The following is a 27,905-nucleotide window of genomic DNA, read 5'->3' as shown; positions in this document are numbered from 1 at the left end:
CCCTGTCCTCTCACTGTAAACACCAATATAGACTAAGCTATAGGAGAGAGAGAGAGAGAGAGAGAGAGAGAGAGAGAGAGAGAGAGAGAGAGAGAGAGAGAGAGAGAGAGAGAGAGAGAGAGAGGCGCTATTTTAGACTCTTTACATTTACAGTATTTCTTTGACGTACTCAGTTTTTTTATTATTGATTGTTATTCTGTCTAGAATTCCGTTTGTACTGTCTTTAGTTGTCTTTGTCAGCAGGGCTAATCCTTTGTATCAAATAGCCACAGGCTAGTTGGGAAGATAGCCTTGGTTGTGCGAGCTGAAGAGCCAAACCGATAAACAGATAACAAAAAAATATTGCCGTAAATATAAACAGATGCTTCTGTTACTGAATATGTAACTTATAAGTGAAAATATCCGGTCTTTTCTTGAAATGGTGTCATGTAGAAAGATGTTGTCTTTTTAAAATATTACGATAGAGGATCATTTGTAATCTAATATTTCCTACATAGTGCCAACTACCAGAGTCAAAAGTTAGCGTCCTCCTCGCTGACCTCAAAATCTAAGCCACGCCTTTTGTAGTAATTCTATGATTTTGTTACCATGGTAGCAAGAGAATGGATTTGTTCCAACGACGTGTTCATAACATTTCCAGACTTCTTGGCGAATGGCTGTCCCTGGATGGAGGGTGTTTACCCGGAGGGCGATAGGATGGAGGCCGGTCATAGGACAGACAGGACGACTTAGCTACCAACCAAGGATTCTAGCAGCTCAAGGACGACACTTAAGCGTCAAGTCAGGTCAGTGTAGATTATAAAAACATAAAGGCAAAGAATTTTTCCGTTACTTGCGTTACGGTAACATTGCTACTATACAGTACTAACAAAACAACAACAGCTGTTACACCCAATCGATGATGCTTTCAAAAGCACTTTCAAACTTAGCGCACGTTAAAATGCACTACAACAGTCTCGTTACTCAGATGGGTACCTACTGGCTGTACAAGTTCGATCCTGGGCCTCCTATCGACTTCCCTTGGTATTGCAGTAGAATTTTCTTTCTCCTATCTTCTGTTCTGGACATGCTACGGACGTTATGCTACATGATCTCTAAGCATATCTCTACGGGGAAGGATACTGTCTGGCAAAATGGATACTGTCCTAGCTCTAGATCTGCTTGGAAATTAATGATCCGTTAATGATTACGGGATAGGGTTGCGTACTGCATAGGACATCTACCATGGTAAAGGTTCCACAGTCATGATGTCCCGAAAGTCTGACCATGGTTCTGAAAGATTAACAGGTACAGGAGATATATTTACCAAAGTTTTCAATACAGAGTACAGTTCTAAGAATTAATTTGCTTCCCTTGCGTTTCTAGTCCGGTATGACAACCAACATGAAGCCAGCCACACGGTGGATTTTGCTGACTCGACCAAGGCATTTGTAACGAAGACTACATGGGAGATCACCAGGGCCGTGCTGGTCTTACAGATGTGCACCTATGACGTAGTGGTGGACAACAGCCTCAAGGTAGGGCTGATCCTATTGCTATCATTATTGATAGTCTGTAGCGTCCCCCGGCCCGGTTCAAAGAGTTACAGATGTGTACCTATGACGTAGTGGTGGACAACAACCTCAAGGTGGGGCTGATCCTATTGCTATCATAGTTGGTAGTCTGTAGCGTCCCCCGCCCCGGTTCAAAGGCTTGAAAGGAGATATTGGTAAATAGTAGGACTTCTTCCATATTCTTTTAATGGTTGTTCAGTTGCCTGGTCCTATTGCTCAGAACACGTGACTTCGGGAAGTGTAACGTAAGCAACGGGTCAAAGGTTGTTGGTAGTTGGTGATATCCCCCGTCACGGTTGAATTTTAAGGTCGATAAGTCCAGATGTAGATACAGTATTTTTCTTTACTCTCGTCTCGAACAGTCTTAAAAAGAGATAATGGCGGATAGAGTTGCTTCTTCCATCTAAATGCAATGATAATGTTCCAACAACTGATCATCTATGCTAAGTTATGTTGTTTCACTTAATGGTGTTTTCTTCAGCTGATGCAGCTCGGCCGCCGGATTCTTGGCCAGACGTTGTTCGGTTACCTGATGAAAGCCACCTTCTACGGCCAGTTCGTCGGAGGAGACACGCCTGACAAAATAGAGGCAACATTCAACAGGCTGAGGGATGCCGGGATACATTCCATGCCCCTTTTGACGATTGAAGAAAACGTTGGAGACAGAGCACAAATCGAGTAAGTTCTTATAGTCCTTTGTACACATGATCTCTTGTTTTATTCTACCAGTACCGAATACTCATTGTAAGAATACCTTTCAGCCGTTGTTCTTTTGTGAATTGGTCAGTCGACCTTTATTTTCAAAATCGAGTGACGTCAGCATTCTGTCTGATGTGCTACACGTCATTAAAGTTCACGTGAACATCACGTGGTGAACACGTGATTTTTCGGCCGGCAGGACTGGAGCCTTCAGTGATGCTCGAATGACCCACCACTTAGAACACGTGACCTCATGAACACGTGATGTCAAGTGATGTCATATTCTTCCTCCTTTCCTAAGGGACGTTTCTATTACAACACTGATGTCATATTTCTCATTCTGTCATAAGGGAACGTTTCTATGACAACAGCACGCAGTACTACGTAGACACCATCAGAAGTACGACAGATATCCTGGCTCAACACGGTGCGCATGCGCGACTCTTCCAGATGAGGCTCACGTCGTTTATGCACGCCCAGCTGCTAGTGAGTGGATCATCATAACTGTGAATATTCTGTTTAACCTTCTCCCTGCTGCCTAACTTTGAAACCACTTGGGGAATTGGCCATGGGTACCAAACGGCTACTTCAGTGTGCGGATTCCTTTTGCCTTAAACGTATGCAAACGGTTTTTTCGCTTGCAAAAAATGTATCTAGCCGAGTTGAAAATAAGTTTTTCTTAATCTTAGTATCTTAGGCCTCTTTTCCGACGTTGTCAACAAGGCCTGGTCATTACATTGCTACCACAGGTGACGATAAGTCGGCATCTGTCAGAAGACCCCAGTTCAACAGAGTTGTCCGTTGAGCACCTGTCTACAGGACTGTGTGATGACAACAAGGTGAGTGATTTGTTTCATCTTCCCGTCTAGTCTTTAAGAAATTTGGGGTGCTTTAAGGTTCTAACTATGTGGTCTAGAAGCTACACAAAGGCGACCAGGTTTTCTCAACGTAACCTCGCTCAATCCAACTTGACGTATTTCGTCACACAGTCACAGAGAATAGCTAAACTTCGTATGTGTCCAAGGAACTATGTATTTTGTAATGCAATTATGATTACGAGCCTTGTTGTGTATACTAGTAGTACACTGCAATCTGGCCCGGCGGCTACGAAAGTGTATATCATTGTGTATGTATGATGAATTGCAATAAACCAATTTACTGTGCTATATGTATTATGTATGATAATAGACCAGTTTACTGTACTGAGTATCACTCATGTTTCATGTTTCAAGACTGACTGATGACGTGTGATGGCAGAGTATCTTGTTTGATTATCACGGTTTATTTTCCTTCCGTTGCTTTACCCCTAGAACTTCCACTTGTCCTTCCTGACTGCCGAAGACAACGAACATCTGAGGAACGCCCTCTTGCGGTTGCATGCTGTCTGTAAGGTAAGTGTGAGAAAAATGTACTTCCACTTGGACTTGCATCCAACTAAAATTTATATTTTCTTATCAGCATCTGATAGTGATAGCAACATAATACAAAAATCATAAAGATTCATCGAAGGCTTCTTGAGTTATGCTCTTGACATACATACAGACCCACCAAACAGCTTGCTCAACCGAAAACATAATCTTCTCCGAGTACTATAGTACTCGGCGAAGATAATAAGAAATGTACCCACTGGTGATATTCTTGTAATTTCAAATGGGACTGCCAGCATTTTCAGTTATATGTTTGTTTGTATTACATAGCCAGTAAAGTGTCTCACGTGAAATTTTGAAATTAAAATTTTTGAAACGTACTTCAGCCTTCCTCACGTTCGAATGACCTCAAATGACCTATCAATAAGAACACGTGACCTTATGATGTCATATATTCATGATCTTCCACCGTAACACACCAGGTTTGTCCTGAAGAGTACTACAAGCTGCACATTCGTACATATAAACTTAACTTTGGTCACTTCTCTTTATTTGTCCTGGCGCAGCAAGCAGAGTCCTGTACCGTGCGCATGTTGGTTGACGCGGAGTACGTGTCCATGCGACCCGCCATCACCCGTCTGGTGCTCGCCCTGATGTACAAGTACAACCGCACCCACCCTCTCGTCTGGAACACGTACCAGTGTTACCTCAAAGTAAAGGGAAACTCAAGATTTTCTTGAAGAAACGATTTTGCGTCTAATACAGTGGTAGAGTTCCGTGCTATATTTTACCAATGAAATTTATTGCATAATCATGCTCATCTATATGCATTAAGATACCTTGAGTATTGTAACAAAATTATGCTATGTTTTACCTATAGATTTATCACTTACTTGCCTCTCTTTTTACGTTTACACACGTCTTAAAAAGAGAGAAATATGCTAATCATAGATATAGATTCTTAAAGTCCGTCTGGATGACAAGAAGAAGAAGTATAACACATGCACATGTACGGTATGAAAATGTTCACAACGTCGCTTTTGCTGAGCGAGATTCATTATTATTAATCATTCTTTACATATGAGGCACCACGTGCACAAGGATCAATTGTAGCAATTTCAATGCAGAAGTAATAAACTGTGTGACTTTTGTGTTACAGATCGCATACAACAGTGTACTGGAGGACATGGCGCTTGCCCAGCAGCTCGGCTTTTGCATTGGCATCAAGATCGTGCGGGGTGCTTACATGGACCACGAGAGGGCCGTGGCGAGGCAGCAGGTGAGTGCGTGTGCAAAGCGGGTATCTCATTGGACTGCGCCAAAGTGCGCCAAGCGTTTGCAAAGTGGCACAATTTGTTGGGCAAATGGAAAAAAAATGACGCAAAAAGGAAAACATCCTTTTATCACTGCAAATGATGCAATTTGATGCGTTTTGATCCATTGTAAATGGCTTTTTAATTCAGTGGCAACAATGCGATTTTCAAAAAGTTGTCACGAAACTGAGAATGTGACATTCCGGGCGCGGACGTGTTTTTTTTTAGTCATCTGGGCTTCTTGCGCAAAAGTATCGCACGTTAGCGCAATTTCCTAGCTAGCGCAATTGGGCGCTGTCCAGTGAGATACAGTACCTGCTTTACGGTCGTTAAAATACCACTGGGCCTCTCAGCAAATATGCTTTGGTTGATTTGTTAACAGGCCTATTACAAGTAAAAAAGATAGAACTCCTGTGATTCTTCCATCTACTGGTACTATGGTAGACGTTCCTCTGTGAAAAGCGTTGTTAGCTTTGATATTTGGAGGCAATATTTTAGCAAATAACATTCAAAGTGCAGTTTTCTAGTACAATTTACAGGAATGTCTATCTTTTGAAACAAAAACTTTTCTACATTGGCAGAGGTTTGCGTAGCTCTTACATTGGCAGAGGTTTGCGTAGCTCTTACATTGGCAGAGGTTTGCGTAGCTCTTACATTGGCAGAGGTTTGCGGAGCTATTATATTGGCAGAGGTTTGCGGAGCTATTACATTGGCAGAGGTTTGCGGAGCTATCACATTGGCAAAGGTTTGCGGAGCTATCATATTGGCAAAGGTTTGCGGAGCTATCACATTGGCAGAGATTTGCGGAGCCATAAGTTATACATTGTCAGAGGTTTGCGGAGCCATTACATTGGCAGAGGTTTGCGGAGCTATTATATTGGCAAAGGTTTGCGGAGCTATCACATTGGCAGAGATTTGCGGAGCCATAAGTTATACATTGTCAGAGGTTTGCGGAGCCATTACATTGGCAGAGGTTTGCGGAGCTATTATATTGGCAAAGGTTTGCGGAGCTATCACATTGGCAGAGATTTGCGGAGCTATTACATTGGCAGAGGTTTGCGGAACCCTACGTTAGAGCAGTGTTTATCACGACTCAGAGTAAGAAATGACTGAACTGTACAAGTAGCTCATGCCACAAGAATTTCAGCGCGAGAAAGAAATATCCTTTTATTTTCAGGGATATGAAGATCCCATCCATTCTACGTACGACGACACCAGTTCCATGTACCATCGCGTGCTGGACAAAACGCTGCAGTTTGTTCACGACAGCCATGGGGAGCAGGTGAACGTCATCGTCGCCACTCAAAACGAAGAGACTGCCAAACATGCCATCAGGAGGTATGCCATCAGTTACGTAGGCAAAACAGATTGCAGAACAACGCTAGAGATGTATTGTCCAAATATGTTTGTACATTTTGTACATTTCTTTAAATTTGACGAACGTTGGATGGAATGGTGACAACACAATAAATGAAATACTAATAGATAACTGAAGTCTACTCTATTGAAAAAGTAGAGGTGAAGGTAGTCCCATAGGCTTTTTGAGGCAGTAGGGGCAGTGGGTTGTTATCCACTGTGTATATAGGGCACGGTATTGTAAGGCTAAGCCCATTACTCTCCTTCTATACCGCCTTTTCCCTCCCCAACCGAAGTCAGGTACCCATTTTTACACCTAGATGGAGTGAGGAAAGTCGTGTAAAGTGCCTTTGCCAAGGACATACTGTCAAGCCGGGAATAGAGCCTGTGACTTCTTGATTTCGTGTCCACTACCCTAGCCACTGGACCAATGCGATATTTCTAAAAGAGTATGATGGGGGCGACGTTGACATTTTCTAAATGAAGAACTAAAAACATATCGTTTGGTAGCAGAGGTCACTATCAATTTGGTCATAATGGTGTTTTTTTATTTTTATGGCATTTTCTCAGCCTGACTAAATCGCGCTCCTAGCGGCCGGCCCGACGGTTACAAGGGGGCATTAACCCCAGCCAGCGAGAGATTTTGTTAACACAGACTAATGTACTATCTCTGATGTGTACATATTTCACCAGGATGCAGGAGTTAGGAATCCAGAAAGATGACCGGCGTATCTGCTTTGGTCAGCAATATGGAATGGCTGACCAGATCTCCTATCATCTAGGTAAGTTCTGGAGTGAATTCTGGTCTAAAAGTAGTTGTGCATTTCTCCCCCATCGGTTTTCCTTTCACTTCATGATCCATTGATCTTGCAGCCCTATGATCTTTGAAGTGTATGTGTAAGCAATGTTCATTGAACATTGAACAATCCTTATGATGGTGTATTTTAGTGTTATTGGTTAAGTTACAATTAAAATCCTCCCACATAAGGTGTATAGGGCGGAGCCCATCTTCGTTTCGTAGCCCTGGGCCACACTGTGGTACAATCACTGCAGCAGGGGGCTAGTCCACTGGCAGTGGAGTGTGTTTAACTTCCATACTGTTTCAGAAGTATGTACCATTTTTATAAAGTCTTTGGCATGACTTGATGCGCCCCTTATCCAGACGTGTCCTACCCGGGCGCGAACTCACGCCTTCTGGCTCCTCATAATTTGAGCCAGATGTGGTGAGTGACAGAAGCGCAGACCACTACACCACAGGGACACCCCTTTGTGTTATTTATATTGGTACCAAATATTAATAGTATAGATTTGTTTAAACGAACAAAGACTTTTGCACCAAATATGTACACTTCTATCTAATATCATCGAATTTTCCAAATCATACTTCCAGTTCTTGATTCCTGCCGCCAGGTAATCAAGTTAATTGCAGCTCATGACGTCAAAGTAAATGCGGCAGTTGGTTCAGAACTTAAAGAAGTAATGAAATAAAGTCCTCTATAATTCACATTAAAAATTGGTCTTTTCTGAAATCACCAATGCAAGTTTTAAAAAAGCCAAGATGAAATTTTACCCGCAAAGGCCGTATTAGGCCTCAGAACGGCGAAATAAGCCTTAAAACAGAGGTTTTGAGCGAAATTACCACCTCGAAATTTCTTTGCGGGAAAACGCCGGATTTGCATTGGAAACGACGTAGAACGGCCTAATAAGCTGTTCTAAGTAAAAAAAAAAACGATTGAGGATAACTTGCTAAAAATGAAGAATCTCTCACTACACAGCTCGAGCAGGTTATGCGGTCTACAAGTCCGTGCCGGTGGGGCCGCTCCACACGACCATCGCCTACCTGAACCGGCGGGCCCTGGAGAACAGGACCGCACTGAGGGGGTTCCGGCAGGAGAACCGTCTTCTGTGGGCCGAGATGGGACGCAGGGCGCGACACCCTCTCTCATGGTGGAAATATTAATGGAAACAAAAAAGTTCGGATGGAAAACCTAGTGTACTATACTTGATATACCCCAAAGTCAAGTTCTTGCCTGTATTACCAATTCTTCCTAACTTACGACACGCGTAGCCGTTTGAAAATTGCGCTGTAAGCTGCTGCGTGACGTCACTTGGGACATCCGACCCGGAGTTGCAAGTTAGGGAGAATTGATGTAATACAGGTAAGAACTTGACTTTGGGGAATATTCAGCATAGTATGGTTACTGTAGGTTTTCCTACCGAACCTTTTCGTTTCCTATAATAAGGCATTCAAACAAACTTAGCGTTGTGCTAGATCAAGGAATATCAAACCTCCTTGGCTAGATTAATTTCAAGTCAGGCCATTTTGATTCGGTTGTATGGATGACATCCGCGCGCGCATCAATTTTCGTCCATTTCCACACAAAAGAGACGTTTTTTACTCTCCAAGCAGAGGAGTGGGTCCGGCAGGTTTTTGACGTGTTTTTAGGCGTTTTTGTCGGGCTTTCTACTTTGTCATGGTTTCTTTCTATCTTTCTATCTTTCTTTCTATCTTTAACCCACATGTGGGTTAAAGATAGAAAGAAACCATGACAAAGTAGAAAGCCCGACAAAAACGCCTAAAAACACGTCAAAAACCTGCCGGACCCACTCCTCTGCTTGGAGAGTAACGTTTTTGACAATACTGTAAATCATACAAAGCAGCTGCAAAATGAGCAAATGTATGCCGTAAATTTCGGAAAAGGGATACTACCGGTAATGTCGTAGAATGCCAAAGTCAAATGAGATGTGAAAGAACAAAATGAAGAATCTTATTGTTCGGTATACCATGCTGTGTGTGTTTATTTTTGTTCAACCTTCCTGACCACGTAGATTCATAATGAATTCAACTTTTTAGGGCCCAACTTTTTATTTGCATGCTCGCATCAGTTTTGGGGTTCCCAGTGGATGTCATCCATATAATCAAATCAACATGGCCTCATGATTTTCTTATTGACAATATTGTCTTCTGCTTATACAGTATAACACTACTGTCAAAAGGAAGGATGCCTACCACTGTCTTTACATACATGTATATGATATAAATGTGCATTAAAACTCAATTACGTAAAAATGTTTATTGTCTCAACATTGATATTTGAAGTCATACTGAGTCATTTATTTGACACCTGTCACTAGTTGGTTATGAATACAACATGTGACAATAAGTGATATCTATTTATCTCCTTAAAATACAGCATGAAGACATCTATATGACCATTATCTAATTGTTATTCTTCTGAATCTCATTTGAGAGATAGAGATGTTTGTAAAACCTGATAAATAATTTCTTCAACAATAATCAACGCTCTTTCAAGGAAACCACACTGAAATGTATTTTTGTGCAAAAGATGAAATAGTGAGGACTTCAAGAAAGTTTTTGACTACTTCCTTTCCCGAGCAAACTTCTCCAGTCCATTCTGGAGAACCTCAAGGGTCAGTCCTCTGTCCACTAAGAGGGACAGCACACCTGGGGGAACAATAAGAATGAAATAGATGAAATACAATTTTTTTAATACATTAAGTGTATAAACAAAATCTGTAATCTTATAATGTTTTTAACAATGGCATGGAAGTATTAAGTTGTTAACGTAATAATATATGCTAGGCATTGTACACCTTGTAATACTTTGTGACATTGCAATATGTTCCATTATAATGTGTCTTTGTATATGTAAACAAGCCTGATATTTCGGCGCTAGGGCCACAACTTGGCTGTTGTTAAAGAGAAATAAACCAATCTACTACTACTACTATTACTACTAAGGATGTAGTTGGATATTTCTCAACCAACCAACTAACTAACCAACCAACCAACCAACCAACCAACCAACCAACCAACCAACCAATCAATCAATCAATTATCTATTATCAATTACCTTGTCAAACTGTTCTAATCACTCTTAATTTAAAAAAAATGTCAGCATTTAACAATATGAGTTGAACAAGCATAAACGTTGTTAAAACACTCAGGTTACCTACCTATCCTGTTTAGGTCGTAGATATTCCTTTCCTCATCATCAAAGAAAATCATCTTAGAGTATGGTACACCACTTTGTTCATGGAACTTAAGGAAGAGAGTATCATAGTATCATAACATGAACAATTATTTTGAGTTGGCAAAACAATGTGAAATAATAAAAGATGACAAAATAGATGTACAAATAAAAATACAGAAGAAAAATTAAAGGGTTACCTTTCAAAATGCCGTGTTTTAGAGCCAGGATAAATCTCCCTGTAGGTAAAATATTTGTCCCAGTCCAACAGCTTCAGAGCTTTTCTCATGTCCTGTTCAGCATCAGTTCTGTAACAGACATATAAGGGATACATGCAGTACTGGACAGGTATTCAATTTCAGGAATACTTTTTTTCCACTTCTCAGCAAAGATAGTAATGAAAAGGAATATAAGGCAAGCCTTGGTGATAGCTTGATAGCTATCGCCAAGTACCATCACCAGTCTTTAACTTTTAATACGTGCTTGTGTCACAATCGACACTAAAATACAACTGTTCCTGATTACAAGCAACTACCCTAAGAATTATTCAATGAACAAAGAAGTTAGTTCAAAATATACACCCTTCTGATGTTGTTGAACATCAAATCTTACATATCATACTTCCTCCAGTTCTTGATTCCTGTTGCCAGGTAATCAAGTTAATTGCAGCCCATGATGTCATAGTAAACACAGCAATCTATTCAAAACCTGGTACCACAACTCTTGAAAACATACTTTTGAGAAGAAAACAGTGCTTAATAATAATAATTGTAAATTACATTCAATTGCAAGTTATCATTTTTGTTTGCTTTTCTGTTTCTCAAAATAATATTTTTCAAGAGTCGCTGTACTGCCCATGAGTACTGCAGCCCATTCAGTGCTTCACGGTCAAATACTAGGATACAATGATTTGATGATAATAGTGTTACCTGGATGCCACAGCCATGGTGTATCCTTGTCTGCTCATCCACTCCAGAATCTCGGGAACATCTTCATACCCCTGGATAACATAGTTGTGCCTGTCCACCACTCTGCCATCACTGGGGAGGAAGTCAGGGAACAAGGTTGGAACATCTAGGACTTCATATTTCAAATACATCTAATTTTTCTAAAATTCACTCAGGATATGATTATCACTCAAGCTGAATGGACAATAAGTATTTTCACAGATCCAACTACACATGTGCAGGTCAAAGGTGAAGGCCCCTGACTTATAAACAGTTTTATAATATAAATTGTATACATATCTAGGTGTATGACTATATGACTGTCATCGGCCAGTTTGTTTTTGTATTTGTTTATGTCTCAGGGGCCTTCACCTTTGACCTGCGCATGCACAAAGGAATCCGTGAACATCCGTGAATTATAATGTGTTTCTTATCAATGCTAGAATATGACAAAATATTTCTATATCATAATATATGATAATATCTATAATTCATAATGACTAAATTCGAAGAAAATAAAACTCACCTTGTTTTCTTGAATGGCGGGCTTACATGTGTGTCTACCCAAAAGGGCCAGAGGGTAAAGTCTGTTGGATGTAGATCGACATAACGTTACATGTATATTATGTAACATGTAAGTACATTTTTAAAACGACAGAATTTGCTGCCAACAATCAAACCTTATTTGATGTCCTTATAACACCAAGTGAGGTGACAACGTTGTCGACAAACGCTGTGAAATCTTACAAACACACACGAATACAGGATGTTTTTAAACCCCCAATATACAAATCCATATATATATATATATATATATATATATATATATATAACGTTACTAAGTATATATGTTACTAGTATATACGTACATTTGTATATAGATAGATATATACAGAGAGAGAGACAGAGATAGGTACATATATGATGACCAAAATCATCAATATTAATCAATCAATGATTGACAGGCTGACATACCTACGTCAAACACGACCAGCTCAGGCCGCGGGGTGGGAGGGCGGAAGTTGTTCATCGGCACTTCCCGGTTCTTTTCCCGTTCACCTGGACAGCTATGGACGTCTTCTTTGCGACAGAATGATTCAGATGCAGAGCTGATACACACACTCACAACCACAGCTAGTCCTCTATAGAGGGCTGTCAATATCATCTACGTACGGAACAAAACATTACTATCCTTAGGAAAACATCGGCATGAGGAAATAAACTTTTTTCGGCCATATTGGACGAGCGCACTTTTCTCACAGGGGTGTACCTTTATTGAATGTCATAGAGTTCTATATTGTTATGAATAGATTTAATTTAATGTGGAAGGCTTTGGTTTAAGGTAGAAGCTATCAAGTTATGGGAAATCAAAGAGATCTAGATCCAGCAAGTTTAAATAGATTCCTGCACAATTGAAAGATAGAAGAATGAGCCTAGCAGTTTCATCTGAAACTGCAGATAACAACCAAGTACTAGTAACTCCTCTGTAGTAAATAACTAGTATGTAAAAGTTATATGCATTGAATAGTAGCATATAGAATCATGTTACTGGCAAGATCTCTACATTTCCGTTAACATTCGGGAAACAGAAGGAATTTTTAAAAGAAAAAAAAAAGTCAGACCAATTGTGATGCAACAGCAACATTACCATTAATACTTTAATTTCACCCTTTTATCAAAATATTTCCAGAATCTATATTCTCCATATTCCTGACAGGTTCCGTTTCTTTTACATTGTTCTCTTGCGAGGACAAAATCTGAGGATGGCTAGCTTCTCTGGACCAGCTTTACGACTCATTATCTTGTCCATAGTAAATCCAAAGGCACTCATTTTACATCCAATCTCCTCTGCATTGTTTTGCTCAATAGTGACCAAGTAGAACACTCCCTTCTCTGACAACAGTTTCGGAACGAGAGGGAAGAAGCGATCCATGACCTCACGACCTTTGACACCTCCAGCCCACGACGCCTCGATCCCGTGTGACCCCACCTCCTCGGTAGGGGTCACGACGTACGGCGGGTTAAAGATCATCACGTCTATTTTGTTCTCCAACCGTGGTAACAACGCTGATGCCAAATCGGTCAAGACCGGCTGGATGGAAACGTTGTTCTGTTTGCCTGTCATGGCGGCGCATTCGGCGGCGCGTGGGTTGAGATCGGTACAGAGGTAGTGCGGTCGTGATCCTAGGATGGATCCCAGGAAGGTGATCACAGCTCCGGATCCACAGCCCACCTCCAAGCAGATGGAAGGTGCGATGGAGTGTAAGAAGTCAGCATCCTTCTCGAGAGCGTCCATTAGGAGAAAGGTGTCTTCCGCTGGCTCGTAGACATGTTCGTAGTCCTCCGTCGTCAAGTGGGACAAGTCAGGAGTGGGGAATGTTTCACCCATGGTCATCTGGATCGGAAAGAAAAAACACGAAATAAAAAAAGAGAGAATGTTAGCGACCCAAAAAAACACCCCTCCCAATAAAATAGTATGGCGACCCTGTGACGTCACGATTCAAGATGGCGGCCACCATATATGCTAACGGATCTAACAAAGGTTTTGCTACGCAAACCTGTAATTAAAGCCAGTCTAACTGGTCAAGAATTTGACAATTTTTAACCAACCCATAAGTGGTATTGTAACACTAGTTCTAAGGCTTTAGTTCCATTTTTATAGCTCAAGAAGACGACAAAGGTTGTATTATACATGTAACGTTAGGATGATATAAAATTATTCATACCTACAACCTGTGTATCTATAAAATACGAAGAAATCTGAAGAAACACTGGAAATCATGGCAAATCTTGGGAAGTCACCTTTTCTTCAAGTCGTCTGCTCCTACAGGTCAAAGGTGATTGCGCATGTCAGATAGAGGTATCCATCATGGCGGAAGAAAGTCCACAGAAACAAAGTCCTCCGGAGAAAAACGAAGAAATGTTGCCTGTGCTTGAGCAGACGTGCGCTGACTACTCGCAGTATCTCGATGTAAACACAGACAAAGAGGTGAGAAAGTGAAGAAACGTTGTAGTAAACTTATTCGTTTTGAAACGGCACAATAAGCGTGGTGACACGCAGTTGTAAATGGGGAGGGGGCGGTGAAACGAAACTACTAGTATACGTTTCTCCAAGGAGGTTGGTTTCTTACAGCTTAACCACCACAACGACAACAACTGTTTAGATAAACTGTTATAGATTTGTTGTTGCTTTTGAGCCTTTGATATCGTTACCAGATATAAAACAACAAAAATTGAATATCAGCATGTCAAACTCAAAGACAAATGCCGAACGAAAATAAAGACGAAATTTAAAATAATTTTAGAATAAGTCATAACCCATGTGTCTCTCTTTTATGTTTTTCCTTACAGAGGAAGATGATAGAAGACAGTATAGAAGACATGCTGACTCACCTAGATGAATTCTGTGGAGTTGTAGACATGGTGAGTTTTGACTTTCAGTTTTACACATCCTAAGATAGCATACACTTGTACAACAGGCACTGAACTAATTTATCAAAGAGATATGTCACTGAATTTTAATAAGTTATACTCAACATGATGCTAACTATCATATGGTTAAGCAGTCATACTGGTAAGCTATTGTAGTTTGGATTTAAAAGTTAAATTTAAAAGAATGTAATACTGTAAATGCAGAAATGTTTGCGGTGGTTTTATGTTCATGTTTTTTGCGGTGAACTCAGCGGGAAATTAAAACCACCGCAAAACTTTTTACCCACCTTTGACTGTAGCACTACTATTATTTCAAACGCGAACTTAAAACCATAGCGAGCACTCCATTTTCTCCCTACCGCGAAATAAAAACCACACAAACTTTAATGCATTTACAGTATCAAAATCGTCTTGAATGATTTCACTGTTACAGTGTTGTTAACAAATGTGATAATTTGTTACTCTCTTGCCAGGTTCGATCAGAATCCAACCTTGCACTAAACAAAACACTCCCAGAGTTATATGAGAGGTCACTGGAAATCAGGAAGACATACGAGAGGATCGACCAACTAGAGGTTAGGAAACTTAATTAAATCAAATCATATCATTCTTCAGCCAAGTTGCACATCTTTTGTTTTGTATCATAACTGCTAAAATTATTCAATATAAGCCAACTTATGTAAACAACATGCATAACCCACGTTAAAAGTAATTAAGCTTAAAACCTAGCTTGGGCCATGAATTATTTTAATCTCTTATTAATTATTCATTTTGTAGAATTGATTAAGTGTTCCATTCTTCCAGGCTTTTGTGAATGTGGTGAGGAGGAATGTTAACATGATGGAGGAGCTTGTTAACCAGGCAGAGAGAGACTACAGCTCCCTCAACTCCATCAAATCACTCTTCACCAACATCAAGATGCCCATCTTTGCACCAGTAAGTCTACATCTACATCTGCACCTACCAGGCTATTAGCTAGCAGGGCGTCAGGACGTCTTCTGGATGCCCTACACTAAGAAAACAAAGATTTAGATGCCCTTCTTTACAGAGGACACTTTGTTTCAAATTATATACACATTGTACATGTGATTTCTACAGCTTCTTTGGGGCTTATTTGCTGTTTTCTAACTGCCTGTATGTTCCTATATGCTCACTTACTTCTTGTATAACCAAACTCTAATAGACGTGAAGCCCTGAGAACCTGGACCATGTGAAACATTGCAAATCAGCGCCCTCCCCACAAAAATTAAATGCCGGCTGCACAGAAGGCTATTGTATAGGCGTCCACTGTATGTTTTTGGCAATTGAATTATGTTTTTGATGCATATTCATTACTGTATTTTCTGATGGCTACCAATTTTTTACCATTTCTCATTGTGAACCATCAGGAAATGCTGTCGATTCCATTGTTTATTTGAAAATGGTTACTTAAACTGGTGTGCAAACAAGTCCAGAAATAAACCAAACTCGAAAAATTGCTATATTGTAATTCTATCCATCACAGAGTCGATCTTTCTTTTTCATTTGCAGAAGAAGTCTGTAGTGCCTAAACCAGAACAGAGGAAGAAGTTTGTGCCCCCAGAGATCTTCAAGACAGACGACTTCTTCCCGCCAAAGGAAGATCCTAAGACATCCGCTGAGGAGAGGTGACGCCTAAGCTGGTCCCAGACTCCTTAGATCATTCATTTTCTGAGAGAAAAATGGTCTCTGTACATTTTGAAGCTCTGCTAAATTTGTAAGTTAGAATCTTAGATACAACATTTATCAGTGTAATTATATATGTTATGACTAGAAATGCAATATGACCAGTGCTCAACCTGTTTCACTTCTCTTTGTAGTAAACCTTTCTAAATCTCCTCTCTTAAAATATTAGATTAGCCATTAAGTATCAAGATTTAGCCACTTCTCACAAATGTTTATGTGGGTAGGAAAGCCTGGATTATAAATCCTTAACTTGTTCACTTTAAGTTTAGAATACAACAGTATAGGTACTTGATTCTAACATTTGTAATCTTGCAAAACGAAACAATAATTAAAATCAAGTTTGTGACATATTGTGCAAATGTGTTTTATGGATATGTTGGAATATAAAACCTATCATTTTTCCCTAACAGAACACTTTATCTGTGTACCATAATTTGCCTAGTAAATGCCTGTCTTATATCAAACAGACTATTCATAAAGATAGCTACTTGTTTTATTGTACTGTGGAGAAAGCACAGGATATATAACAATTTCTTGCTGTACATATTACATGGCCACTCTAGGCATAGATGGAATTGTCCCTATTTTGAGGAATTTTATGAGAAAAAAGTGACAATAGTCATCGAAAACAGTATTACATAATGCAGTCTATTGTTAATATCATTAAGAATATCCATAACGTTCACAGGTAATGCACAAGACATTCTTACAAATGTTTTTATAAGCCTCGTTTTTAATTGATCAACCTGATTTGAGCTTAATACCTAAAGAGAAGGATAGAGAAAACAATGTAAGGTCTACAATTTCCACTTTTAACAATGTCAATTATGCTCTGTGAGAGTTAACATTTTTTCTCATCTCCGGTAAAAAAAAATGGTGAGAAGTATATAACTTAGAATACTCTAAAAACTACTGAGTATACAAATATATATATATAAAAAAAAGGTTAGTGTGCTTCTGTTTGCTTAACAAGACAATAAATAATTTCTACCAAAGTTGCACTTGTGTTGTCTATATGTCATTGTAGTGTATTACAACTTAAGTATTAACAGTGGTTTTAGAAACGCAACATAAAAACGCAACATACATACAGAATATCAATTTTACATCCTCTGACAATTACATATTAGTTCAAAACCGTCTTTCTCTTTTTTACATCAATGTAGATTGTCTTTTGCAGTTTAGAACTACAATTCTTGCCACAAAAGGCACACATTCAACGACATGTATTAAACTAAAGCACATTTACAAAAGGAATGGTCTATTACAGTCACAAGGATCTGAGAAAATAAGAAAAAAATCATTCATCAGATTGTGCAAATATTCCATAAGATACAGGACTGGTGAAAATTCTTTTGAAACACCTGGATTTGAGACTTGTTTGATATAAGATTAAGAATTAAGGAATTACCGAATAAGCTACAAATACGTCAAAATTTTGCGCAGGTACATTGCACTGCATAAATACATTACTATTGTAACTAGAAAGGTAACATTTGCAAGAAAATGCAATGGTCTAGCCTAACAAACTATATACTGCCGTGTTTCTTCTTACTCAAATACATTCATATAAATGGTGACCAGCCCCTCCAGCTCTGTCCTGCCACTTGCTACATAATGTAATTGAACACCACAGGGTGCCTGCTAGTTTACAAGTAACCAAGAAGTAGAAACCAAGCAAAAAACTGTTTTCCATCCTTGATTGAAAACAGAAATAGCTATCATCGCTTGTGCAAAAACTACTAAAAGTAAAGGAACGCTGTGACAATGGTGTGTCACATCCAGAAACATAAGGCTCGCCCCTGAGGCATCGCCAAAAAAAGCCAGTTGGACAGTTATCTCACATTCCCTTCCATTCTCATGAACACATCATACAGCCTGTTTGGACAGAAGAATTTTAACTACAACATCTATGTACATTTTGCAACACCACTGGTACTAGTTTTGAATAGAGAATTCAATTGCGACACATCAAATTGAGCAATTTAGGGAAATTAGCAGTGGTCCAACAAGAAGATGTCATGAAAAACAATATTTTGAATTTGTGCAGTGACATAACTTGAACAGGAGGAATATCTCTGTACAGTTTACCCTTTGTTTATATCTTAGTCTTCTACTTTCTGCCTTTTGACATCACAGCGGCACAGAAAAACTCTGGGCTCTCGCTGCTCCAAACTCTTCATACACTTCCTCTGCATGGTGTGGAACCAGTAGCGAATGTCTGACGCACTGCGGTAGGTTTTAAACTTCAGCTGCTGCAGTTCCCTGGAAGTCAGATAGGGGTTACTGTGGAAACTCCTCAGAAGCATGGTCTCTGGTTCTTCTGCCCGTTCTGTTTTCACCTTTTTCTGTTTCTTTTTCAACAAGTTGTTTTTCTGCTTTCCTGTTGTATTTTTCAGTTTTGCTTTCTTATTTTTGTCCCTGACTTGAGGTGTACCCTTCGCCACCGATGCAGTTTCGGTCTTAACAACTGGAGTGTGTTCTGATTTGTCACCTTTGTTGACAACACTTGAATCTTTATTGTCAGATTTCGGCTCTGGCTTGGGGGCGAGAGACAAAACGACAGGCCTGCCCGGACGACTATTGTCTGTTTTAACATTCTGCGTGGGCACAAGTACTCCACCTGCACTGTTTGCCACTAAGGTCTGCCCTGGTCCGATGTTAAGCAGTTGTCCCTTGGCTGGCATTTTGCTATTGAATCCGTTACCGGGCCCCCTCCAGTAGTTTGTATTCCTCATCACAAACTGTGAGTTGCGGACTTCCACCGGTGGAGCCAGGCTGATGGTCTGGTGGGAAGACCTCGGCTGTGACGTACCCGGACCTTGAACCGCGATCACTTTTTGGTTGTTCGGAATCACTATCCTCTGTCCATCCGCCATTATTAAGATGTTAGTGGTCGGCTGGTTGTTACTGGCGCCAACAACAGTGCTGCCGGGCTGGATTCCGCGTACGTTCAACGCAGGGCTCGCCACTCTGTGCACGACCTGCGGAGCCTGTATCGTGACCACCTGTTGCGGAGCCGCCATGTTACCGACTTGTGGCGCCTTATTTACAAAATACACAGTCTTGGGTGCTGGTTGAGAGTTCTTTTGTTGTACCAGTGCTAGCTGCCCCGTTGGGGTGACTCCCACTTGATGACTTGGCACGACGGACATCGGAGAGACGTTGATGGAAACAATGCCAGGCAGGGTGGTACTATTCGCAGCTATCGTACTTAAAGGAGAAGGATTCTGTTGATTTGAAGTAGCCATTGTGTTTTGAACACTGGCGTTGGTCGTTGCGGACGTCGCAATTCCAACGGTCTGTACTGTACTGGGTGGTGTAGCTACTACATTTTGCGCTGTTGTTGCTGATGATGGTTTTACAGTTTGTGTCACAACAGTGGGAGTGACTTCAGTAGTGACTGCTGTGTGTTTTGGTACACTTCCCAACAACTTTGGGTCCCCAGCTGCCTGGTTGGAACTGTTGGACACATGGCTTTCTTCCTTTACAGGTGTATTTGATGTAGTTACTGCTTGGTTGGTCACAATGCTTGCAGTACTATGTGATGTTAAAGTCTGGTTTGCAGTGGCGATGTTCGCTACACTTATCAAACCTTTGTTCTGGTTTGGGATTGGATTAACAATATTCTGTGTTGACTGTGTTACCCAAATGAACTTGTCTCCTTCTTTTTTAAGCACCAACAGCTGCTGATGCGGACCCACAGCTGTCCCAGGTGCCACAGGTGTCCCTGGTACCACAGTTGTCCCAGGTGCCATGTTTGTCAAGCCCCCTGGCAATGTGGTGGCCATGTTAGGCTGAAGTTGCTGCCTGACTACTGGGGCTCTTGTCATTGGTGAAGGGCTGGCCTGTACAGTTTGAAATCCCTGCCTGACTGCTGGGATGGCATTGACTGCTCCAACCACCGGGGGCCTCACTACACCAGGGATGGCCTGAGGAGCTGGACCTGGGTGCCTGACTACTATGTTGGGAACAGGTGTTGCAGGGCTGCCCAATGCAGGCACTGGTACGTGCCCGCTTGGATTGATGACTGTAGTTGTTCCTGTCTGCATGTTTTGGTGGCTTGGGATGGATGAAGAAGCCACAGCATCACCTAGAAATTGTAGCAAGCAAGAAGACAATCAGTATCATAACAAGTGCTACCAGATATGGTACATAACCTAGGCCTAGTGGTGCATAACTCATTTTCAGGTTCAGGTCCGGATTCAAGTCCAGAGGTTCAGGTTCAGGTCTTGTCTTATTAGTCCGGACCTGAATCCATGGCACATGTGTGCTAAGAATATATTTTTTCGGTTACATATATAATAGCATATTGGCATAAACCTTACATGAAATTTGAAAACTATACATGCAAAATCATATACAGTCAGTAGTAAACACAAAGTTTCAGTGGTAAACACAAATACAGCAGTGTTTTTGTCTTTTCCAAATGAAATTTCACGATCTAAAGAAGGTTTAAGATGGTTCAGAACAAAAAGGAGAATATGAGTGAGAGATATCTTTTTGCAAGTCCGGACTGCAAATCACGTTAAGGTTTTTCTGGACTTGAACCTAAACGTTAGGTGCAGTCTGTTTTAAGTCCGGGGTTTAGGTATGCAGCACTACCTAGGCCTAGGAAAAAAATGTTGTATTTCAGATAATGGCGCTGAAAAAACTTGGGGTCGGTAGGTAGCTACTTCAGATTTTAGCCGAAGTTATCCAACAAACATACTAGTTTAACAATGTAAAAATGCATCAAGCACTGGTCTTTTCAACATCATATTGTGATTTTACAGACATAAATTGTACAAGGACAAGCTGCACAAAGAAGTACAATATTTACTACACATTCTTACATCCACTGCTCAAAGCCTTAATCCCGTAACAGAGTGTGAAATAAAAGAAGTAGGTCCCAATACAACAATTTCATTACTCAGATGTCAGATCGGAAATTTTATGTCTCTTGCCGCAGTCGACCCCAAAAAAAGGCTAGGGTCAGCAGGATTTTGCTAGGATCGGTCAGGTGACCGGAAACACAATTTTTTTTTCTTAGGCCCTATCTATACCTAGTAGTGCTGCGTACCTAAACGTAACATCAGGTACAGGTTCAGGTACCGGTACAGAGGTTTAGGTAGTTTAGGTACAGGTCCAGACCTGTACCTGTACCTAAACAATTTGAAAAATTAATACATGTTTTTCTGAAGTTCTTCAATAATAACGGGAACATGAATAAACTGTTTACAACTTGTCAGTATCTTTATTCAAAGAACATACATGTAACAAGGTCTCCTAACGCCAACATCCCTTGGCCTTGCTATCAAAACTCCCTGCCTGAATGATCTGTTGCATATTAGTTGGTCACGTTTGGTGTTGCATGAGGCCATGAGGTTAGGAGATCAGTCACAAAATAAGCACATACTTAGTGTAAATTCATATCGGTACAGTACCGGTACTTCATGATCCGGTATTTTGGACCTGTACATGTACCTAATCCATTTTTACGATTCAGTACTGGTACTGCGTACCGGTACGCAGCACTAATACCTGGGGTCATCAATTCTAACTATCAAAGAAACAGTCGTTCAAAGTGGTGAAGCTGAAGAAAACAGTTACCTGAGGTGTGTGTGTGCTCGTCTTTGTGTAGAAGATGCTTGACTGTGTTTCGATTGGGCAGTGGCTTAGGCCTAGGCAGCATCTTATGTTGTGGAGGGTTATTTGTGTACAGGATCACTTTGGGGAGAATAACCTGCACAACAACAACAAAAAGCAAAAATAGGATTAGATGCATGTAGACCCATTATGGAACACAACAGTACTGGAGGGCATAAACCTTTATTTAAGTAACAAGAATTCTGTTTTGAAAAATTACCTTACAATCTTTAACAACAGCACATAAATGATTTAGTTAAGCTCACTGAAGAGCTATTCTTCCACTGGTCATGACAGAGAAGACAGATGCTATGTACAGTCTTTACAGGTCCATTGTACCGGGGAAATTCCCCTAGCTCTTTTCAACAAGCATAATGAGCGGTGGACCACAGCTTAATGTCCCCTCCTAAGAACTGGGACCCTTTCCGGTAGCGTGCATGTCGGGTGAGTAACACAACCGGGATTCGAACTCACGGCTTCTAGTTTCAGAGGCAGGGCCGCTAACCACTGGACTATGCATGCTACCCTATGCAGCCTACTAGGTAATAAGAGACGACAGTGAAGCCCACCTTTTGTCCAGCTTGTGCCAGTGCTGAGATCTGTCTCCAGTGCACGTTGGCCATGTGTGCATGTGCTGCGGTGAGCGTGGAGAACAGGTACGAACAGAACGTGCAGCGGACGTACGTCTCCGCGTGGCTCGCGTTGTTCTGTAGCCTCACCACCATCGGAGTCGTGGCTCCCGTAACCTGCTGTGGAACCGTTACGACGCCCGGTCGCATCCCGACCGGTACGGGCTGTCCCAACACGGTGTTGATCGGCTGCATTCGGGGAGCTGCCAGCTGTGGCGCCGATGCCCGCGGGAAACTCATCGGCTGTGATATAATATTTGGTCTGTGGGGAACCTGAACCAATGACTGTCTCTGTAACATGTCGTTGGTTAACGGGTACGCCTTCCCAGCCATCTGTGTGTGTGCTGGGTTGAGACCAGCCTGTCCATTGGACGAGCCTTGCACAAAGACAGAAGGCACGCCCGATCCTGGCGTGCTTCCAGGAGTGTTTCTAGGATGGGGTGGCTTAAGTTTGGGACAGTTCTTGTGCATTACATCCATGTGTTTGTCTAAGTCTGTTTTCTGCTTTGTGATGAAACCACAGATGTAACATTTGTGGGAGTACAAGATGTGTTCCTGTAACGCCCCTGTGGAACCAGCGTCTAACCCGCAGAACTGACATAGTTGTCGCATCTTGACTTCTTTCCACTGGCCCCTGGGTGTGTGCATTATCTGTAAAAAAACAAAAACAAATTGTGAAACATTTACATGCTGATTTTACCATTGCAAGTATGTTTCTTCTTCATAAAAACAATTAACACATTTAAAACAGCCGACAAATTACAGACTGCCATAACAGTAAACACTGAGAGGAAAATGTTCTGTTGAAACACAATCCTACTATTCCTATAGACTCACATTAATGTGGGCGTTCATTTTCTTCTGACTCTGTGTGAGGAAGCTACAGTTTGTGCACTTCTTCCAGGTGTGGTGGTCCAGCAGGTGTTGGTGGAAGGCCGTGTAGGTGTCACACACAAACTTACACATCCGGCAGCTCAACTGTGGGGAGATGGGAAAAGAAAGAAATTTATTATACATAATCTATGTCATAAGCCCATGTTGATTTCATTATATGGATGACATATCAGTGTGCGCATCACTGTTTCGCCTGTTTGCAAAAAAAAGGAAAGTTTTGGCCATACTGTAAATCGTCCAAAGCAGCTGCAAAATAAGAAATTACATGCAGTAAATTGAAAAAATATTTCAGCAAATGTAAAATTATGTTATGTCGTAGAATGCTAAAATAATTTCCAAAGTCAAAGAAGAACTTTTGAAAGAACATATAAATGCTTGGATGTCTAACCGTCATCGACATACATTAGAGTTTGGATTCCAAAACTAGAAAAATATAACATAAAAAATGACAAAGCTTTGCAATGTATGATATACTAATGTATAACTGCACATAAGAACATTCTTAAGAGATAAACTCACAACAAAGAGTAAAGGCAAAAACTGTTTTGGGTCTTCTAACAACATTTCTACACTCGATTATGTTTGTACAAGTTGCCATACATTGTAACTGTTACATCTGTTGCGCAGTTCTTCTTCTTCTATTGTTTATTGTTTATTCTATCATCTACATACAAATGCAATAGTGAATACACAGTAAACTGTACCTTTCCATCATCATCCACAGCTGGAACTGTCTTCTTCCAAGGGTTGGCAGTGAATCTCCTGTCCCTCTTGGTCTTTTCATGTTTTGATACATACAACGGATCAGACTCTTTGTAGCTGACACCAACCCGCCTCCGCTTGCTGCGTCGGCACATCATCCTGTTGCAAGAAAAACGAAGATATCAAAACCCTTAGTTCAGCTGCAGTACCTTAACAAGCCACTAGGGGGCCCAAAATTTCGAGGTCTTAATACATGCCAAAAATCAAGACAATCCATCCAGGCATTCTCAAGTTGTGTTCACACACAGACAGACACAGGCACATGCACCGGAAACATAACAGAGACGAGGGGCGCCATAGGCTTTCTGCAACTGATGATCCAATGCTCACAGAGTCTATCTGCATAATATGACGTCACAGAAGTAGTGGATTGCTCATTCCTTGACAAAGACTAGAGCTGATCAGTCGAAAATTTGGTTAAGTCCAATTTTCGTATTGGCAATTGTAGTTCAACTTTGATTCAGAAAACCTGACATAATACTAAGTACTGTAGTGGTACACCTACTTTTTCTGTCGCTCCCTGGTATAGATACGTTCTCCACTCAACAGCTGCCAGGTGGACTGGCTGGTCGGCACCTGGAACACCTCCGGCATGGACTTCTGGTCCACCTGATGGTAAAAAGATGCAATGTCAGCACTTAAACTTTATACCACCTGTCGTTGATTATTCAAAACTTTTTCATCACACCAAGATCACAACACAATGTATATCTTCAAAGGAGTCACCTCTACAACTTCTGTTGTTAACACTAGAAATAAGTAAAAGAAAAGGATTTACCAAAACAGTCTATTCTTTAGGACAGTAGAAACACAAGTACATATACAGCAAACACAAAAGGTACTTTGAGGCACTACACTTTCTTTTTTTGATACACAAATCTATCTATTCCTTATGATAAGTAAAAGAAAACAAAAGGACATTACCATAAGTATAACAGTCTATTCTATATGACAGTAGATTGAGTAGAAACACAAGTACAGATGATACATTGTATGTTGACAAACACAAAGTACTTTGAGGCACTACATTTTCTTTAACCTTTAGCACTCTGAAGTAGCTGCTTGGCACCCAATTCCCTATTGTTTACAGAGTTAGGCAGCAGGGAGAAGGTTAAAGACACAAATCTATCTATTCTTTATCATCATAGGTTTTTAAGTACTCACTTCTTTCAGTTCATGCGTAATCCATTCTGCAGCAATATCAGCAAGCACTTTGTGTGTGATGGCGCGTGAGGCAAGTATCGCGCTGAAAGTATCCAGCCCAACTTCTCTCTTAGACTTTTCTTCCTCCTTCTCTTTTTCCTGCTTTTGTTCCTCCAGATCTTCGTTCTTTTCACTTAGACTGTCCTCATCTTTACTTAAAGACTTGTCTACGCTGTTGTCCTGATTGTCTTCCTTTTCTATAAGACTGTCTCCTGTCCTCTCTTTGTCAGTGGCAACTTCTGTTTCTTCTTCTTTGGAAGCCACTTCCTTTTCGTCAGTGTCTAGTTTCTGATCCTCGAGAAGCATGGGACATTCTGTGCTTTGTTCCTCGGTTTCTGACTTGATACTGCTAAAGACTGATTGTCCTTCGTTTGTTAATTCGTTCGTTATCTCATCCTGATTAAACATTAAACCATCACCACTGGCACTGAAGCTATAGTTACTATCCTCAAAGTCTTCATCTGTAGCTGTATCGTATAGATGGAGCTCGGGCGTGTCTCTACCATCGTTGTCAAAGTCGTCTATGATAGAATTCAGCCCTATACCTTCAAAAGCGTCTGCGTCGAATGTTTCCGAAAAGTCTGGCCCGTCGTATAAATCGTACGGCTGGAGTTCGGGCGGTCCATCCGAAGATTCAAGTTCGTCCGTTTCCATGGCTTCACAGGTGTTTGGAAAGAGTTCTTCAGTCTTAGTACTTGTGCTTGATTCTTCTATTTTGCTCTCGTTAGAGCAAACAGTTTCAGAGTCAAGGTTAGCAGGAGCATCCTTCTGACTGTCAGACTGCAAGACACTCATTGTACCGGTCTCTGTCTCCCCCTTGTCTTCAGCGTTACCCATCTTTGTGATCCACCTATGAATCTAGAATACAGCTCCTCTCTATCTCGACTAGAACTTGAAGTTCAAAGTTGCACTCATGTCATAACCTGAATAAAGGTAAGATGGTATCATGAAATCATTATCAATAAAACATATAAAAAAGGCATTTTTTTAAAATATGAAGAATCTGAATCTGAATATGAGGACGACCTGAACTGAACTGAACTGAATCTCAAAGACTTCAAGTGTATACATTTTTTGCATCATATCAGAACTTTTCTACTTCTGTACAAGATGATATGAATATGAATATTAAGCATCAAATAGGATATGAGTTAGATGTAGATACAGATCAAATAGTATCAGAGGTTTGCATGCCCACTGGAAAACCCTAAATCTTGTTGGGTCAACTTAACCTTTAGCACACTGAAGTAGCCATTTGACACGCCATTTTCTATTGTTTAGAGTTAGGCAACAGGGAGAAGGTTAAAGTGTAGATTTGGATCTGGAGGTATGTCAAAAACTCTATCAGAAGTAAAGTTTGGATCTTAATAGTTAATGAATTCAGGTCTAATTTCTACTGAAATTCTAGTGAAAGTTTGTTGTAGAACCACTTCAATATCAATTACGATATCTCCATAATGCATGAACACCTGTTGATTTTTCATCAACAAAGAGAAAGCACTTTAAGTACCTTGGTATCAAATTACCTATGCACTCACAACAATAAAACTGAGTTTCATGACTTTTTTTATTTGCCTCCGAACCATTTCAAGATGGTACAGAGTTTATAAATCCCTGTTTTCCATTACATTAATTGGGATTGCATGTTAATTTCTTTCCCACATGGCTTGGATAATGTCAACAACACACATTACGTTATTAAGGTGTATAAATACCATCTGTGCTGCCAATGCCATATGCTAAACAGCTTCTCATCAATATTTACGTCACGAGGCCACGAATGTGTATGCAAATTACCATGCCCATATTTGGTCATCACCGACTACCTAATATCCAACAGGAGCCCTTCCTGAGACGCCATATTGGCTAAATTTAGGAATCAATTTGAGGGAACAAAGGCGTTATTTTCGTCACAAAGAACACTTCTCCACCCTTGTTTTAACTAATTAAATCAATATATAGCCAATAAACTAACGCGATCATGGTTTGGACTATCCCTTTGTCGTCTGCTTTTCCGTCAATCATTCCCTCCTTTTATCCACTAGGGTGCTTCAGAGAATAAAACGACCGATTTTTAAGACTACGCTACGACTTCAAGGAAGTAGCTAGACGTGTTCTAAGTTGCGGTAGCTAAAGAAAGTGACTGGTTAATATTCTAGTCGATACGTACCGGTTTTGCGGCCACCAAAACACCCACAGCTGACACGAATCGCGACGAACACAAAATTTGCGCCATCTTCCCTTCCAGCCAGGTCATCGGTCACGTGACGAGAAAACTGACGTAATCAGACCTAGCCAACCCACCAGGGGTTATAACTTCAAATTATTTTTAATGTACGCAAATAGAATTATTCATAACCCAATATAGTTCAATAAAATCGTTTATACAAATATAAATTATTTACGTCATTGATAAAATTTCATTC

At 40.6% G+C, this 27,905-nt stretch overlaps 5 protein-coding genes and 1 long non-coding RNA gene across 6 annotated transcripts; 3 read left to right on the top strand and 3 right to left on the bottom strand.

The window, feature by feature from the left end:
• Positions 1-538: 538 nt before the first annotated feature.
• LOC136438269 (hydroxyproline dehydrogenase-like) lies at positions 539-8,673 on the top strand. Its single transcript, XM_066433033.1, has 9 exons — positions 539-785; positions 1,366-1,517; positions 2,035-2,231; positions 4,102-4,135; positions 4,186-4,332; positions 4,779-4,898; positions 6,110-6,270; positions 6,982-7,070; positions 8,064-8,673. The coding sequence occupies exons 1-9, from the start codon at positions 653-655 to the stop codon at positions 8,246-8,248; spliced, it is 1,218 nt and encodes a 405-aa protein (XP_066289130.1). The 5' UTR covers positions 539-652; the 3' UTR covers positions 8,249-8,673.
• On the top strand, positions 2,596-3,643 carry LOC136437977 (uncharacterized). The gene is made up of 3 exons (XR_010756357.1): positions 2,596-2,738; positions 3,002-3,091; positions 3,563-3,643. It is a non-coding gene; the product is annotated as an uncharacterized lncRNA (long non-coding RNA).
• Positions 8,674-9,347: 674 nt separating the features above from the next.
• On the bottom strand, positions 9,348-12,507 carry LOC136437974 (magnesium-dependent phosphatase 1-like). The gene is made up of 6 exons (XM_066432580.1): positions 12,203-12,507; positions 11,754-11,814; positions 11,210-11,320; positions 10,481-10,588; positions 10,267-10,352; positions 9,348-9,754 (listed from the first exon to the last, which is right to left on the bottom strand). Exons 1-6 carry the CDS (start codon positions 12,390-12,392, stop codon positions 9,669-9,671), a joined length of 642 nt encoding a protein of 213 aa, XP_066288677.1. The 5' UTR covers positions 12,393-12,507; the 3' UTR covers positions 9,348-9,668.
• A 360-nt stretch (positions 12,508-12,867) lies between these two features.
• On the bottom strand, positions 12,868-14,051 carry LOC136437973 (methyltransferase N6AMT1-like). The gene is made up of 2 exons (XM_066432579.1): positions 13,954-14,051; positions 12,868-13,622 (listed from the first exon to the last, which is right to left on the bottom strand). Exon 2 carries the CDS (start codon positions 13,620-13,622, stop codon positions 12,957-12,959), a length of 666 nt encoding a protein of 221 aa, XP_066288676.1. The 5' UTR covers positions 13,954-14,051; the 3' UTR covers positions 12,868-12,956.
• A 13-nt stretch (positions 14,052-14,064) lies between these two features.
• On the top strand, positions 14,065-17,361 carry LOC136437976 (biogenesis of lysosome-related organelles complex 1 subunit 4-like). The gene is made up of 5 exons (XM_066432581.1): positions 14,065-14,216; positions 14,579-14,650; positions 15,133-15,234; positions 15,464-15,595; positions 16,190-17,361. Exons 1-5 carry the CDS (start codon positions 14,097-14,099, stop codon positions 16,307-16,309), a joined length of 546 nt encoding a protein of 181 aa, XP_066288678.1. The 5' UTR covers positions 14,065-14,096; the 3' UTR covers positions 16,310-17,361.
• LOC136437972 (mucin-4-like) lies at positions 16,839-27,749 on the bottom strand. Its single transcript, XM_066432578.1, has 8 exons — positions 27,650-27,749; positions 25,441-26,402; positions 24,782-24,885; positions 24,219-24,375; positions 23,458-23,598; positions 22,561-23,271; positions 21,956-22,088; positions 16,839-20,456 (listed from the first exon to the last, which is right to left on the bottom strand). The coding sequence occupies exons 2-8, from the start codon at positions 26,314-26,316 to the stop codon at positions 18,469-18,471; spliced, it is 4,110 nt and encodes a 1,369-aa protein (XP_066288675.1). The 5' UTR covers positions 26,317-26,402; positions 27,650-27,749; the 3' UTR covers positions 16,839-18,468.
• Between the last annotated feature and the right edge of the window lie 156 nt (positions 27,750-27,905).

The sequence above is a fragment of the Branchiostoma lanceolatum genome, chromosome 7, assembly GCF_035083965.1.
Source record: "Branchiostoma lanceolatum isolate klBraLanc5 chromosome 7, klBraLanc5.hap2, whole genome shotgun sequence".
NCBI lineage: Eukaryota > Metazoa > Chordata > Leptocardii > Amphioxiformes > Branchiostomatidae > Branchiostoma > Branchiostoma lanceolatum.
Note: the sequence above shows the minus strand (reverse complement) of the source record. Positions and strands in the feature narration are given on the sequence as shown.